The 17,389-nt window shown below is 44.0% G+C and overlaps 1 protein-coding gene across 1 annotated transcript in view; it reads right to left on the bottom strand.

The window, feature by feature from the left end:
- The window catches only part of LOC125461205 (piezo-type mechanosensitive ion channel component 2-like), a 205,327-nt gene that overhangs the window by 100,640 nt on the left and 87,298 nt on the right, over nucleotides 1-17,389 (bottom strand). Inside the window, exons 24-28 of the mRNA XM_048549712.2 lie at nucleotides 16,669-16,767; nucleotides 13,896-14,061; nucleotides 12,957-13,200; nucleotides 10,309-10,405; nucleotides 5,449-5,617 (exon numbers count right to left, since the gene is read on the bottom strand). Coding sequence (XP_048405669.2) covers nucleotides 5,449-5,617; nucleotides 10,309-10,405; nucleotides 12,957-13,200; nucleotides 13,896-14,061; nucleotides 16,669-16,767 — 775 coding nt within the window. The remainder of the gene's footprint in view (nucleotides 1-5,448; nucleotides 5,618-10,308; nucleotides 10,406-12,956; nucleotides 13,201-13,895; nucleotides 14,062-16,668; nucleotides 16,768-17,389) is intronic.

Here is a 17,389-nt window from a genome sequence, read left to right as displayed (position 1 = left end):
TGCAAACAGAAGTAATGTATTGGTCAACTATACATTATTTGATCATCAATTCACAGCTTTTACTAAAACTTATTTTCCTCTTGGGATGCGGGCAGCGCCAGATAGGTCAGCATTTATTGCCCATCCCATATTGTCCTTAAACCAAGCGGCTTTGCTTGGTCATTTCAGAGACCTGTGAAGAATCAAGAACATTGCTGTGGGTTTGAAGTCACACCCCCGTTAGGAGATGCAAACAACGTTATTTAATAATATCTAGCTGAAACTGAGCGTGTTCAATTAAATCTTACTAAGTCAAGCACAAAATATCTTCAAGGGCTTGGTCTGAGGGCTTATTTTTGATTTTCAGAATCTGGTTTTTGTTTAATCAATTCAGCGAGGCCAGCACTTATTGCCCATCCCTAACTGTTCAGAGGGTAGAGTCAGAGCATCATACAGCATGGAAACAGACCCTTCGGATCAACTTGTGCAAGCTGAGCAAATTTCCCAAACTGAGCTAGTACCATTTTCCTGCATTTTACCCATATTCCTCTAAATCTTTCCTATTCACATACCTGTCCAAATGTCTTTTAAATTTTGTAAGTGAATCTGCATCTACCACTTCCTCTGGCATTCCACATATGAACTACCCATTGTGTGAAAAACATACCCCTCAGCTCCCTTCTAAATCTTTCTTCTCTCATCTTAAAAACACACCCTCCAATTTTCAACTTCCCTACCACATTGCTGTGGGTCTGGAGTCACATGTATGTCAGGCCAGGTCAGGAAGGCAGATTTCCTGCTATAAAGGATGTTAGTGAACCAGATGGGATTTTACAACAATTGACAATAGCTTTTTGGTGACCATTGCGCTAGTTCTTTATTCTAAATTTAACTCCACTGACCATCATCTCTCTGATAGCCCACACTCACTCTATCTCTGCTACAGTACCCACCCCAGCTCATGTCCTACCACTCTCGCTATTGCCTCAACATCTTTTTTCATTTACACTCATCCTGCCCTACCACTACCATTAACCCTGCCTATCCTGTATGCTGCCATTTCCTTGTTCAGGACACTTTCCAAGCTACATCTACGCCATCCATTTTTATCACAGAGTTACAGAACTGATATGATGCAGAAGGCAGCCATTCGACCCACCACACCTCCACCGGTTCTATTCCCTACTGCCAATCTCCTGCCTTTTTTCCATAACCCTGCACATCATTTCTATCCAAATAATCATCAGTGGCTGCTCTTAAATGCCTCAGTTGAACCTGGCTCCACTACATTTCCAGGCAGTGCCTGCCACACCCTAACTACTCGCTGTGTGAAAAAGATTTTGCTCACATCATTCTTGCTTTTGTTGCATTTTAAATCTATGCCCTCTCGCCATTTTTCTCTTTTACAAGTGCGGCTGGTTTCTCTCTATCTAATCTACCCAGCCTCACTCATAATTTTGAGAACCCCTCTCAAATTTACTCTCAGCCTTCTTATCTCAGAATTCTTCAATCTATCCGCATCGCTGAGTTTTTTGTCATTCCTGGAATGATTCTTGTAAATCACTTCTGCACTTTCTCCAATACATTCACATCTTTCCTTGAAGGTGGCGCCCAAAGCTGTTCACAATACTCCAGCCAAGATCTAACAAGTGGCTTGTACAAGTTCAACATCGTTTCCTTGCTCTTGTAATTTGTGCCCCTGTTAATCAAGCTGAGACCATTAAGCTCTACCTCCTGCTTTCTCCACCTGTCCTGCACCTTCAATGATCTGTACACATGTACATCCAGGCCCTTTGCCCCCACATCCATTATGGAATTGTACCCTCTCTTTTCTATCGTCTTTCTGTGTTCTTCCAACCAAAATGCATCACATCACATACTCTCCCATAATACAGTATCTGCCGCTCAAGAATCAAGATGAGTGCTGAGCTGCCCAATATTCCACTCCTCACTCCTTATGAGAGGTTCCTAACCCTCAACTCTCCGAGCAGGGCCTGGACTGGTATCGGAGGCTGCCTTTGATTTATTGTGCCAGCAGCCCCCGAGTGAAAGCCAGCTTCCTTGACGGTACTGATGACTATGGCAAATTGCCTAGCATTGTTTGCACTGAACAGTACAGCATGACAGCAGTAAGATGAGCTTCATATCTCCAGCTGAGGGGGAAAAGCAATACAAAGGCAAGGCAAAGCCAGGTACAGCTGCTGTTAGCCTCCATGTAGGTTTACAGTAAGTGAGTGCTATGACCACTAGCAAAGGGCCTGGAAATGTAACCTAGTCCAGTCCCCAAGCTGGGTGCATGTTCCTGAGCACACAGCATCTGAACCATTAAAATCAGAGTTACCGGGCCAACATTCAAGTGCAGAATCAGAGATATACCATGATGGTGCTTAGAGATTGGCACATGTTGGATGCCAACCTCTATGAATGAGGACAGTGTCCAAAGGGCACTGTGATGTTGGTGCCTTGTTTCCTACAGAGAGGTCATTGGGAACAAATCGCAAGCTGAAATCATGAGTACACACCCCAGTTTCCTGGTGAATTTTCCTGATGTCGAGCTTATTTGTTGAGTTTGGCAAGATGGCAGTCTGAATATTAACGAGGGGAGTTGTGGCATTACCAAGTCATTTAACAAACAATGAGTGTCACTTGACATCTTGCCACTGCCCAGTGAGACTCTCACCATTGCCACTTGGGCAAAGCATAAAAGACGGAACAAAATGATCTTGATATCGGGATAGGCATTGCTGAAATTGTCGCCTGATAATGCCACACATTTACCCACAGCTCACATCTCCCACACACATATACAATTGTTCCCCTCGTGTTTGACCATTGGATAAAAAGACTGTGATAAGGTCAGATCACTTCTCAATCTGAGACATATTCCCACTTCACCAACTCGTCAATATCTCTAACTGCCCTTGGAGGCCGCACTCTGAGAAAATTACAGCAGTCCGGCAGTTTAATTAAAAGAAAGGAAAAGGAATGAGCTCTTTTCAGTAATTCTTACCAAATGCTGATATTGGTGTCAAAGACATGCTGGTACTAAGTAAACTTATTTTTAAAATATGTAAACCACTCTTGAAATATTGACCAGATAGGTTTTAGCTTTAATTACAAAACAAAACCTCAATATGTACCTGTGAATTGTAAAGTATTAGTTTAGCCATACGATATGCTCGGAATGTACTTTTTTTATTTCCATTATGGGATGTTAGTCTTCCTGGCTAGTCCAGCAATTAGATATTGCTCATCCCTAATGGCCCAGAGGGCTGTGATAACTCAACCAGATTGAGCAAAGAACAAAGAAAATTACAGCACAGGAACAGGCCCTTCAGCTCTCCAAGCCTGCACCAATCCAGATCCTCTATCTAAACCTGTTGCCTATTTTCCGAGGGTCTGTATACCTCTGGTCCCTGCCCATTCATGTATCTGTCTAGATACATGTTAAATTACGCTACTGTGCCCATCTCTACCACCTCCACTGGCAACGCTTTCCAGGCATCCACCACCCTCTGTGTAAAGAACTTTCCACGCATATCTCTCCTAAACTTTTCCCCTTGCACCTTGAAATTATGACCCCTAGTAACTGAGTCCCCCACTCTGGGGAAAAAAGCTTCTTGCTATCCACCTTGTCTATACCCCTCATGATTTTGTAGACCTCAGTCAGGTCCCCCCTCAATCTCCGTCTTTCAAATGAAAATAATCCTAATCTACTCAACCTCTCTTCATAGCTAGCGGCCTCCATACCGGGCAACATCCTGGTGAACCTCCTCTGCACCCTCTCCAAAGCATCCACATCCTTTTGGTAATGTGGCGACCAGAACTGTACACAGTACTCCAAATGTGGTTGAACCAAAGTCCTATACAACTGCAACATGACCTGCCAACTCTTGTACTCAATAGCCCGTCCAATGAAGGAAAGCATGCCGTATGCCTTCTTGACCACACTGTCCACCTGCGTTGCCACCTTCAGGGAACAATGGACCTGAACACCCAGATCTCTCTGTTCATCAACTTTCCCGTGATCCAGGGATTGCTGTTGTTCTGGCATCACACGTGGGCCAGACAGGTACGTTTAACAGTTGTCATTCCCTAAAGGACATGAGTCAACTAGTTGACTATTTATGAGTGTTGACAGTGGGTACTAGGTCATCATTAAGCCAGCTTTAACACCTTGCCTTTTACTGAATTCAAATTTAGCCATCTGCTGCGGTGGGATTCAAACCCATTTCACCAGAGCATTATCCTATGCCTCTCGATTACTGCCCCAGTCTGCCCTTGAATTGTGCACAGGTATCATGTGATTTTTATTATCCAAGTTTTTTTTAAATGAGGAGGTAATGTAGAATGTTGTTCTCGTAGGACAGCAGGGAGGAAAATGCCCAATCTGTTGGGAGGTGTAAATAATATCGTTCAATGATGGCTTGCTCAGTGAAATTTCTGAGATTTACATTTACATACTTTCCTGTAGATCTCTCAGTCTTTTGTTTTGAAATGTAGATTGATTTTATAATCATACAGAATCACAGAATTCCTACAGTGTGGGAGAAGGCTATTCAGCCCATTGAGTCTACGCCGACCCTCTGAAAAGCATCTCATCCAGGCTCACTCCCCTATCCCTGCCTCCACCATAGCCAATCCACACATCCCTGAACACTATGGGCAATTTTGCATGGCCAAGCCACCTACCCCGCACATCTTTGGACAGTGGGAGGAGACCAGACCACCTGGAGGAACCCCTCACAGACACGGAGAACGTGCCAACTCTGTACAGAGAGTCACCCAAGGGTGGAATCGAACCCAGGTCCCTGGGGCTGTGAGGCAGCAGTACTAACCACTGAGCCACTGTGCTGCCCCATTGCTGTTCCTTAAGAAACATGATATTTGCACAGTGGAGTCATAGTAACAAAATTGTCATGGAATCTGAAAAATCCATTAGTTTACTATCTAACTAGGTTCCATTAGTTAGTCTTTATTTTGATTCAAAAGGCTGTGAATTCAAACTGAAGCTAGGACTTGGTCATATAATCAAAACTAATATTTCAAAGCATTGTTGAGTGAGTGCTGCACTGTGGGGGTAATAGCCTCTGATTTAAACCTTAGTTAACTGTTTGGACTGATGTTTAAGATCCCATGACATTATTTAATGAATGGTTGAGTCCAATCATGTCCCCACCCATGGAATATCCAGTTAATGGCTGGAATTAAATGCTGAGGAAAGCAAGGATACTGATTATCATTCCAGGTAAGAGCAGCTAATTCAGTTTTGACCAGAAATTGAAATAGGGACCCTCCTAATGTGTCTGGTTTTACAGCAAAACAGGGAGTAAGTTCGCCAGTCATGGCACCAGTCAGCTGAGGAGGGTCCGATCTCAATGATGTGAATATTGTTGCAAGAGCTCCTGTTGGAGTTATTGAGCCTGAGCCCACAATAAAATATGTTTTGTTCCAGGTCTGCATTCTTACCTCGCTGCCAGCAGTTTGGAAGCCTTTAGGTCTGCCACAACATGGAGAAAATAGTAACTCAGGAAGACTCGCCTCTGGGCTAGTAGGAAGAGGAAGCAGGTACTGTCCCAAATAATGCCTGCCTGCTTATTTGGGACCCCACAGTTTTCAAGCAAATCATCTGCATTCGCTGAAAACACATACCAAAAACATGGTAAACTTTCATTAAAAATCAATGTGTAATTGACAGTCACAGAAATGTACAGCATGCATACAGCCCCCCAATGCACCACTCCCCCCACCATCCAACTCGTCCCTGTTGACCAGATATCCTAAATTAATCTAGTCCCACTTGCCAGCATTAAGCCCATGTCCCTTGAAATCCTTCTTATTCATGTACCATCCAGGTGCCTTTTAAGAGTTATTATTGTAACAGCCTCACCACTTCCTCTGGCAGCTCATTCCGTACTCACACCACCCTCTGCATGAAAAAGGTGCCCTTAGTTCCCTTTTAGGTGTACCCCCTCTCACCTTAAACCTATACCCTCTAGTTTTGGATTCCCCAGCCCTGGGGAAAAGACCTTGGCTATTCACCCTATCCATGCCCCTCATGATTTTATAAACTTCTATAAGGTCACCCTCAGTCTCTGATGCTTCAGGGGAAAACAGCCCCAGTCTATTCAGCCTCTCCCTGTAGCTCAAACCCTCCAACCCTGGCAAAATCCTTGTTAATCTTTTCTGAAGCCTTTCAAGTTCCACAACATCCTTCCTATAGCAGGGACAGAGTTGAACGCAAAAGTGGCCTACCCAAGGTCTTGTGCAGCCGCAACAGGACCTCCCAGCTCCTACACTCAAGGCAAGTGCACCAAAATCTTTCTTCACTTTGCCATCTACTTGTGACTCCACTTTCAAGGAATTATCAGTTCTGGTAGAACATAGAACATAGAACATAGAACAGTACAGCACAGAACAGGCCCTTCAGCCCACAATGTTGTGCCGACCATTGATCCTCATGTATGCACCCTCAAATTTCTGTGACCATATACATGTCCAGCAGTCTCTTAAATGACCCCAATGACCTTGCTTCCACAACTGCTGCTGGCAACGCATTCCATGCTCTCACAACTCTCTGCGTAAAGAACCTGCCTCTGACATCCCCTCGATACTTTCCACCAACCAGCTTAAAACTATGACCCCTCGTGCTAGCCATTTCTGCCCTGGGAAATAGTCTCTGGCTATCAACTCTATCTATGCCTCTCATTATCTTGTATACCTCAATTAGGTCCCCTCTCCTCCTCCTTTTCTCCAATGAAAAGAGACCGAGCTCAGTCAACCTCTCTTCATAAGATAAGCCCTCCAGTCCAGGCAGCATCCTGGTAAACCTCCTCTGAACCCTCTCCAAAGCATCCACATCTTTCCTATAATAGGGTGTAACACTATATCTAGCTATGAAGAGAGGTTCAGTAGATTAGGATTATTTTCATTAGAAAGACAGAGATTGAGGGGGGACCTGATTGAGGTCTACAAAATCATGAGGGGTATAGACAGGGTGGATAGCAAAAAGCTTTTTCCTCAGAGTGGGGGACTCAATTACTAGGGGTCACGAGTTCAAAGTGAGAGGAGGAAAGTTTAAGAGAGATATGCGTCGAAAGTTCTTCACACAGAGGGTGGTGGGTGCCTGTAACGCGTTGCCAGCGGAAGTGGTAGACGCAGACATGTTATCGTCTTTTAAGATATACTTGGACAGGTACATGGATGGGCAGGGAGCAAATAGACACAGACTGTTAGAAAATAGATGACAGGTTAGACACAGGATCTTGATCAGCGCAGCTTGGAGGGCCGAAGGGCCTGTTCCTGTGCTGTAATTTGTTCTTTGTATAGTTCCGGCGTAACACTATGGTTCCGCTGTAACACTACGGTTCCGCTGTAACACTATAGTTCTGTTCTCATGTGATCTTGTGAGATCAGAAAATCAATCATTACCTCTGCCATTTAAACTAATGGGGCCAGAATCGGGGTATAGCTAGTACAGGTATAAGGAAAGTTCGCGTTTTATAAATAGTGGTCTTAAGTTCTTCCATCGTGTTAAAGCCAAGTTGCTTTGAAGAAACATGCATTATAGCAGAGATAACAAAGTGTGAAGCTGGATGAACACAGCAGGCCAAGCAGCATCTTAGGAGCACAAAAGCTGACGTTTCGGGCCTAGACCCTTCAGTCTCCTTGTTCAGCAACGCTCCCCCGGACCTTATCATTAGGCCCTAAGGTTCAACGGGCACCACATGCCTCTCAATGTCTTTCCAGCCAGTGTTTATGAACAAGTGCACCAGGGTAGTGAGAGCTGGTACATTGTTCAACAAGACTGGCAGCACAAATATACACTTTCCAACAATACAGTCAACGCACTGAGATCAGGATCATGGGCCATTATTGATTCCTACCCAAGCAAATTGAAGACTACTGCAGGCGACATAAGCTGCAGAGGAACATGGAATACTTCAGAACAATGAAAAATAACAGACCTGTTACTTACAAATTTGTTCCTTGGTCTGCCCAGGAATCAAAGTCAGACACAGATACAGGGCAAAGTCAAGCAGCCAACCATTGTTTTATACCACCTTTGGAGTTTAAATATCCACAAATTTCATCAATATCTTGCAGTCTTCCATTCAAAAAGGGTTGATTCAACATCTGCCCATCACTATGCATGTCACTGGAACCTCAACACACAACGATTCAAACTTTCACATGACAACTTATTCACATCAGGAACTTCTCCAGTCTCCCCTCCTCTTGTGCAGATCCCAAATCATGTTAGGGTTAAGTTTAAGAATCCCAGATGTTGTCCTCACAGCTATTACATGCACATGCGCGCGTGTGTGTGTGTGTGTGTGTGTGTGTGTGTGTGCGACAGAGAGAGAGAGAGAGACAGACAGGCAGAGGGAGGGAGGGAAATGGCATTTAACAAGATAGACAACACATAACAGTGTCTGTGTTGGAGATAATGGGAACTGCAGATGCTGGAGATTCCAAGATAATAAAATGTGAGGCTGGATGAACACAGCAGGCCAAGCAGCATCTCAGGAGCACAAAAGCTGACGTTTCGGGCCTAGACCCTTCATCAGAGAGTGTCTGTGTTGTGTGTTTTCTGTGTGCTAGTCCCTCAAACTAACAATGACACTAGATCTTGGCAAGAACCTGCCCATGGAGTGTTTATTTACAAACATTGGGAGGTTGTTGCCCTGCTGCTATCACATGGTTCAGGCTGACCAGAGAACTCACGAGCCATTTGTGTATCGGAACGATTGGCAGACCGATCATTCTCCTGTTTGGCTTTGATTTGATTGATGCCCAAATACTGAACTTGTTAACAGAGATTGCTGGACAGATCATGAGAAAGAAACTTGGCTAATTTATGGATGCACTGAGGTCAATGATGCAAACCACCTAGATTCCCTGTCACTTATTAACTCTGTGCAACAAAGGATACAATCCCAGAACTCCAGATTCCAATTTGAATTAATACCACACATTTATATATGCACTGATCCATCAGGGTTAACCTCAACTGTTTTACTTAGTAACACCTCATTAACAAACTGGAATCAAGGTTAGAACGCCAAACACTGAGAGGTCGGACAATGATATTTGCATTTATATAGCGCCTTTACAACAATAAGCATTCCACACTGTTTCATGGGGGAGTTAGCAAGGAAAATCTGGCACTGAGCCAAGTAATGTTATTTAGGAAGGTGACTAAAAGCCAAGTCTAAGAAGTAGATTTTCAGTAGACTCTTGGGGCAGCACAGTGGCTCAGTGGTTAGCACTGCAGCCTCACAGCGCCAGGGACCTGGGTTCGATTCCAGCCTCGGGCGACTGTCTGTGTGGAGTTTGCACATTCTCCCTGTGCCTGTGTGGGTTTCCTCCGGGTGCTCCGGTTTCCTCCCACAGTCCAAAGATGTGCAGCTTGGTGGATTGGTCATGCTAAATTGTCCATAGTGTTCAGTGGTGTGTGGGTTATAGGGGGATGGGTCTGGGTGGGATGCTCCAAGGGGCGGTGTGAACTGGTCAGGCCAAAGGGCCTGTTTCCACACTATAGGGAATCTAGTCTTAATGCTGAAGGCAACAGCACACGGAGAGGTTGGGATGGGGCAAAGTTTCAGAGCTCAGTGCTGACTGTGAAACTGCCAATAATGCAGCTGAAATCAAGGAAGTGTGCAAGAAACTGGAATTGGACATGTGTAGAGATCTTTGAGATTTATTAGACTCGAGAAGATTAGAGATAGAAATGAGTGGAGGTCATGGAGGGATTGGAAAATGCAGAGTGATTTTAAAACTGACACCTTGCCAAATCAGAACCAAAGTAGGTTGGTGAGCAGAGCAGTTCAAGTGAACAAAAGTTTGTGCACATTACGATACTTTAGTGAAGCTTAGGGTTAAACAGGTTTAGTTTTAACTGGTGTCAAACAGCATGCTGGAGTGGGAAGAGTCTGGTTTGGCATCAGGCTGGGTCCAAAGGGTTGGACAAGGTCAGTGACTAGGGAATGGAGTTGTGCTGGTCGATACATTATGGAGCTGGAGGAACACAGCAGATCAGGCAGCAGAGGAGCAGGAAAGTCCACGTTTTGGGCCTAGGTCCTCCAGCTCCACACTGTATCGACTCTGACTCCAGTATCCGTAGTTTTTGCTATCATGGAGTTTTTGCTGGGACAGAATAGATTGACCTGCCTATCTTACATATATATTTGAAGAATATTTTTGTGTTATTCAAAACGGTACGCTAGACAAGCAGAGCCAGTGAATCGGTCCTGACCCCGCATCCCTATCTAAGGAGTTTATTTCTTTCTAACTTTACTGAGCAATAGATGAAACAGTGTCACTTACGGAGATCATAATCTTTGATTGTGCAGGCCATGCCAAACATCTGCACCATCCAGCAGTTCTTCTTAAGCAAACTCTTCAAGTAGACACAGGAGCCAATCTGCCAGAGAGCAGTTTCTGGTTAATAAACTCTGACTAAGTTCGCAATAGAGTTTCCAGTTTTTACAGTAGCAGTCATTCTGTGCTCTCAGTGTTAAGTAAGCCAGGGGCTCAAATCCTACTGTCCCTTTGTCAGCTTGAAGTTCCTTCTCACTTGTACTGGAAATCAATAAAGTGAGAACCAACACCCAGGAACATAAATCAACATGTGAATGTGGATCCGGAGATGACCGTACGGTCCCCAGAACCTGCTTTGCCTTCAATCACATCATATTTCAACTGATAGTGGATTCAGCTCTATTTCCCTGCCCATCCCTAATAACCATTAGATTCCTGTACCAGTGAAGAATCTATCCACTACCCCCTCAATGTACAAAGAACTGGCTCAATGATTAGAGATAACAAGGTGTAAAGCTAGAATGAACACAGCAGGCCAAGCAGCATCAGAGGAGCAGGAAGGCTGATGTTTCGGGAAGAAGAGTCTAAGCCCGAAACGTCAGCTTTCCTGCTCCTCCGATGCTGCTTGGCCTGCTGTGTTCATCCAGCTCTACACCTTGTTATCGCAGATTCTGCAGCATCTGCAGTTCCTACTATCCCTGGCTCAATGATTAGTTCCATTGAGCAGATATCACTGCTTAAGTATACATATCAGTTTAGTGAACATTCTCGGCTAAATGCACATACTTGGTTAAATACATATTCTTGATGGTTAAGTATACAATTTTGGTCAAGGGAAAACAGTTGCTTAAAATATTTGGCTAAGTGTAGAAATGTGGCTATGTACATATAGCCGGTCAGGTTTTCATTATTTGAACTAAGACATTAAGCTATATGGAAAATATACAGATTTTGTATTAAAATTAACCTGTTCAGAGATGTTACCTCATACCTCTAGAACAGGTGGGATTTGAATCTGGGCCTCCTAACCCAGAGGTAGGGCCATTACCCATTGTCACTACACCACAACAGCCCTTAGTTAAGTGCATATACTTAGCTAGGTATTCATTGATTTTTGGGTTGTCTAATTAGTTAAACCTGCATTTGTGCTTACACAGACTTTTCTGCCTCAGCAGCTGTTCCTGTTTAAGTATACGGCCTGGTGTGCTCACTTGCTGTACAGCAGTAGTATCTCTCCCTCTGAGCCAGGAGAGCCAGGTTCAAATCCCAGCTGCTCCAGAGGTGTGTAATGATATCGCTGAACAGATTAATTAGAATACCTGCAGCCTTTGTATGAGTGTAATTGCCCAGCACTGGAAGATCATGGTGTCTCACGTATGTTTGTTGAACCTAGATGTAACATTCTCGTTGTCTTGCCACAACCTTCACAAATCATCTTTTTAGTTTTGAGAACAATGTGTTGAGCTGGATGAACACAGCAGGTCAAGCAGCATCTGAGGAGCAGGAAGGCTGACGTTTCAGGCCTAGACCCTTCTTCAGAAAACCGCCTAGGCCCGAAACGTCAGCCTTCCTGCTCCTATGATGCTGCTTGGCCTGCTGTGTTCATCCAGCTCTACATCTTGTTATCTCAGATACTCCAGCATCTGCAGCTGCTACCATCTCTGAAATATTTTTATTGTTGTTTGATTCCTCCTGGTATCCCTCTACAATACCTACCAGTGGCAGGAGATTCCATAGTTGTCCCTATACATTAGGGTTGGGTCAGGGGACCTAGTCAGCAGCTCCCACATCCTGTGAAAGAATTTATTTTCAAAAGGCTTCCCATTAAGCCTTCCCCTTTATACTTTTAATTACACAATATTCACCCCAGACTCAGGCTATTCATAGTCCATACTGGTGTTTATGCTTCAAAAAAGCCTTCCCTCAAGCTCAGCTCTTTCTATTACGTTGGCCTTGGTTTCTCCTGCACCCAGTTATCTCCTTCCTCATACATCTCCTCAAACTTCCACCCAGAGACTCTATTCATTCAAACTCTTACGCCAGGTTTTGTATAATCTACCACATCATTGAATCACATTCATTTAAATCAATGAAAGCTCACTGACTTTCTAATTCTAGAGTAGAAAAGTATGGTGAAGGCAATCACTAGGAGAAAATTGGAACCTGGACCAATTGAAAACTAATGATGTGACCTGCTGGACCAATTTCTGTCCATGCAGTGAAGATACACATTTACCTCACAATGTGGTTTAAACCATCCCAAACCTCAAAATATAACCCACAGCACCTAAAACGTCAAGGTGAGAAAATGTTTTGGAAACTTCACCTGCAAAATATCCTCAAATTTCACAACAGCCATCATGAAGACTTATATTACTGTTCCTTCAGTGTCACTGGGCTAAAGTCCTGGAACTTCCTCTCTCACAGCACTGTGGGTCTACCTACAGAAAATGAACTGCAGTGGTTCAAGGCAGTAGCTCACCACCACCTTATCGTGGGCATTTAGGAATGGGCATCCCAAGAATTAACTGTTCAAAATTAGCCAGTGTCTCACAGGAGAGATAAGTTGGGTAGCCACCTGAGTCTAAACAAGGTCTCTTGATCAGGGATGGACTATGCCAGTGTGTAAGATCAGGCAGAGTAAAGATACATACTGCAAATACATTCTTTATCACTATCACCAGGATAGTGTAGCCTATCAGATAGTCCCAGCGCCTGAGGATGACCTTGACTGGCTTTAGGAGCAGCTGTCCTCCGAAGAACATGAAGTAGAAACAGGCAACCAGGTAACCCATACAGAAGATGTTGATTCTGCTTGTCCCAGTGATGAAGATTAGACACAGCACAAACCAGAACAAGTAGCTGAACACAACTACTTTCAGCATATCCAAGTATGACCTGGAAAAATAAATCCACCATGTTATAAAACTCACTGGAAGTAAACAGACGCAACAATCCACCTATATTTTCTTCTAACATTCTTTTGCTAATCCAAACCCAGCTAATGTTTTGGGTTGGTTTTACACATCCTGTGGAAATCTGTATAGTGATGGAAATGGTCTCATAGCCTCCATTAATATTACAGAGTGCAAGGCTGACCCTAACTATGGCACTCGAGAACTGCTTCCAATTAAATGTTACTCTCTGCACAACATGCAGATATGGGATATTCGGACAGAGATTATTCCTCAGTCTGTGGACAGTTCCAAAGGCAATATAGAGAATTCTTCCATACCTTGCTGAATCTGGGCAGTAGATATATCTAACCACGTTCAGTGCTCAGTCAGAGATGATGTCTGATCTTGTACAGCGCTCAGTTTGGGTGGAGTCTGGCTCTATACTGTGCCCAATCTGGGATGAGATCAGACCCTGAACTGTATCCAGTCTGAGGTAAGATCTGACCCCTGACAATATTATTGTATGATGTCAGATCTAAGTTTGGCAGTTCAATAAAAGTAATTTTTCCTGATAGTCTCAGTTTTACACTTCAGTATTTGGAAACCATTGGTAATCATTGGCATTTGGTCTTTCTGATTCTCTTGCTTACTTCAATAACTAACAGCAGCTTCAGAAACTGTGATGGAACAGTTTACCTGCAGTTCAGGAAGTTAGCTACAGGAATATACTGATAAACTGTAGCAGTATCCAGGCAACGGCTGATTTCAACATTGTCCCCTGCAGTCATCCGTATTGCTGCCATGTTCTCATCTTCAAATACTTGCCACTGCATTGATATGTATAACAGTAGCATGAAGTCATCTAACAGGGTCAAGCAGAAAGAACACCTCAAATATACACTTTCCAAAGAAACAGTGCCATCAGTCCATTATTCTCAATGCAATGATTACACAGGAAGGGACTCAGGACTGAGCATTGTCAAATATTTAAAGTTAAGAAAACATGCATTTGTACAGATGTCAGAGGTAGGGTTTTTTACTCAGAGAGTAATAAGGGCGTGGAATGCCCTGCCTGCAACAGTAGTAGACTCACCAAGTTTAAGGTCATTTAAATGGTCATTGGATAAACATACAGATGATAATGGAATAGTGTAGGTTAGATGAGCTTCAGATTGGTTTCACAGGTCGGCACAACATCGAGGGCCGAAGGGTCTGTACTGTGCTGTAATGTTCTACATTGCACCTGTCGTGAACGCAGGACACAGCACAAGGCTTCATGAGTGTATTTGGTTTCAAGGGCTGGCACTGTGTCTCAGTGGTTAGCACTGCTGCCTTACAGGTTTGATTCCACCCTCAGGGGACTATCTGTGTTGAGTTTGAACATTCTCAGTGTCTGTGCGGGCTTCCTTTGGGGGCTCCGGTTTCCTCCCACGGTCAAAGATGTGCAGTTTTGATGGATTGGCCATGCTAAATTGCCCGCCGTGTCCAGAGATGTGCAGGTTAGGTGGGTTAGCCATGGGACATGTAGGATTAAGGGATGTGAGACGATCTTCAGAGGGTTAGTGTGGACTTGACGGGCTGAATAGCCTGTTTCCACACTCCAGGGATTCTATAGAAAGTGTGATTTTGTTGTAGCTCAGTTAATGTGGATGCGCCAAGAGCATGTTGCAACTGAGCAATGTCCATCTGTTTTTAAAAACACACGGAACTTCATTCACCATCTCTGCCAGATGCTTTCCTCTCCCTTCAGCCTGCTTCCTCACATTTGATCCCCTCACTCTCTCTTTCTATGGAACCTCTTACTGATTTCTGCTTATTGCATTGCTTACCTGCACTTCTCGCAAACACACGCTGGGGAGGGGGACAGAAACAGGGAAGTAGTGAGGAGTTGTATCGCTGGATTGGAAATTTGCTCATGCCACTCTGTTCTTTAAGAAGGTTGGCAGAGGTGAACCAGGGAAGTGCAGACCAGAATGACAGCCTAACATCTGTAGTGGGGAAATTGTTGGAGCTTACAATCATGGATGGGGTAACGGGTTCAGCTGGAAAAATTTCAGTTAATCAGAGAGTCAGCACTGCTACATGAAGGGTGTGTTATGCCTGACAAACCTCATTTTTTTTGAAGAGATGACAAAGTTGGTAGACAGAGGTAAATCAATTGCTTACATGGACTTCCTGAAGACTTTTGATAAAGTCCCACACAAGAGGCTGTTAGTTAAGATGGGAGCCCACAGAATTAAGGGCTTTGAGCAGGAAACTGGTTGAGTGGCAGGAAACAGCGAGTTCAAATATCGAGTAAGTACACAAATTAGCAGGATGTGAGGAGTAAGGTCCCACAGGGATCTGTGTTGGGGCCTCAGTTATTCCTTCATTAATTTCTCGGCATAAGAAGTCAAACGTCCCCATTCTCTGCTGTGACCCACAAAGGGGTCCTGGAGACTGAGCTTTGATTCCTGGTGATTCCAGGCTGATCCTGGAGGGCTGGTGATAAGGGTGGGGAGGGGAAATTGTCCTAGGTAGTGGGGTTAGATTGGAGGTGGCAGAGAATGATGCGTTGGATCTGGGAGGTGGTACATAAGGATGACGGGGATTCTGTCTTTGTTGTTGTTGTGGAGAGAGGTGCGGAAAACATGAGAGATGTGGTTGAGGGCGCTTTCAACCTCTGTGGAGGGGAAGTTGCAGTCTTTGAAAAATGAGGACATCTGGGACGTCTGGGAGTGGAACACCTCATCTTGGGAGCAAATGTGGCAGAGGCGAAGGAATTGGGTACAGGGGATGGCATTTTTGCAGCAAAGTAGGTGAGAGGTGGTGTACTGGTGCTGCTAAGGGAGTCGGTAGGCTTGAAAAAGATAGCAGTGGTTGCCAGAGATGGAGACAGAGGTGTCCAGGAAGGAGAGAGGGGTAACGGAGATGGTCCAGGTGAACTTAAGGTTGGGGTGGAAGGTGTTCGTGAAGTGAATAAACTGTTCAAGCTCCTCATGGGAGCACGAGGCAACGCCAAGACAGCCATCCATATAACGGAGGAAGAAGTGGGGGATCAAACCAAAATTATTATTGTAATATTGATTTGCAAAAGGAACTAAGTAAACAGTTAAGAAAGAGGCATGCCCCAATCTACATATCCTGACCTTGAACCTCCCATCCTGACTCTGAACTCAAATTCCATTCATTTCAAACCAAATCCAAATAGGAATTCAATCCCACCTGCAACTTAAAACCAAAGCATAATTACATTCAAAGCTTATTCCTAAAAAGATTCTGATTGGAAATTCCCACTCAAGTTTGAATAGAAGCTCAGCTATGAATTGTCATGATGAGATTGGAACCTTATCAAATTCATTTCTAAATTAATTTTGGGATTTAAAAATGAAAAAAATTCCTTATCATGTCAGAATGACAGATATTAAACCAAAATGAAGGAATAACCTGCTGTGTGAATGTACCAGACTATGGTGAATTGATTACTTACACATCAGGAACATTGGGTTGGGTCTCTTTATGAAGTCTGGCAGATAAAGCCACTTAATGAGATTGGAGCTCAGTCCGAGGGTGGACCTCCAGGGATAATCTGAGAAGGATATCAGAGAGGAGAGATGTTAATCTTAATCAGTTTATAAAAGCAAAGCTCTAGCTATTGAGAAACTGGAACCAATGATAACTATACTTTGCTGGGAAGATCACAGGGGCACAAGTAGAACCAGCTTAGTGTAAGAGTTAAGTGTCATTCCCAGCATATACTGTGGAAACACTGAGACAGCACAGAGTATTCCAGGTCCGAATCTGGATATCAGTAGCCGATGTTCAAAATGGAGAGGCTGAATGGATGGTAGCAAACATTTTAGGCCTCAGGGAATTAATATGTTACTGGGAAGAACGGATTCCTACTATGAATGGGTTTTCATGTACATTGTGCATTGTACACTACCCAGTTCAGCTGCAGTTTCGGGAGGGAAGAGGGCGCACTGCATTTCAGGGGCATTCTGGAATCAGGCTTCCATATTCAATAACATGGGGAGCCCACAGGGTTACCATGGAATTACGGCCTAACATCTGTAGTGGGAAAATTGTTGGAGTTTATAATCACGGATGGGGTAACAGGATCAGCTGGAAAAATTCTGGTTAATCAGGGAGAGACAGCATGTGTGAATTCCATTGAATGCCTTTACAGTGTCTTTCTGATCTCACTCTGC

This window comes from Stegostoma tigrinum, chromosome 19 (assembly GCF_030684315.1).
Source record: "Stegostoma tigrinum isolate sSteTig4 chromosome 19, sSteTig4.hap1, whole genome shotgun sequence".
Lineage (NCBI taxonomy): Eukaryota > Metazoa > Chordata > Chondrichthyes > Orectolobiformes > Stegostomatidae > Stegostoma > Stegostoma tigrinum.
The sequence above is the reverse complement of the archived record's forward strand: the minus strand, read 5'-3'. Positions and strand labels throughout refer to the sequence as shown.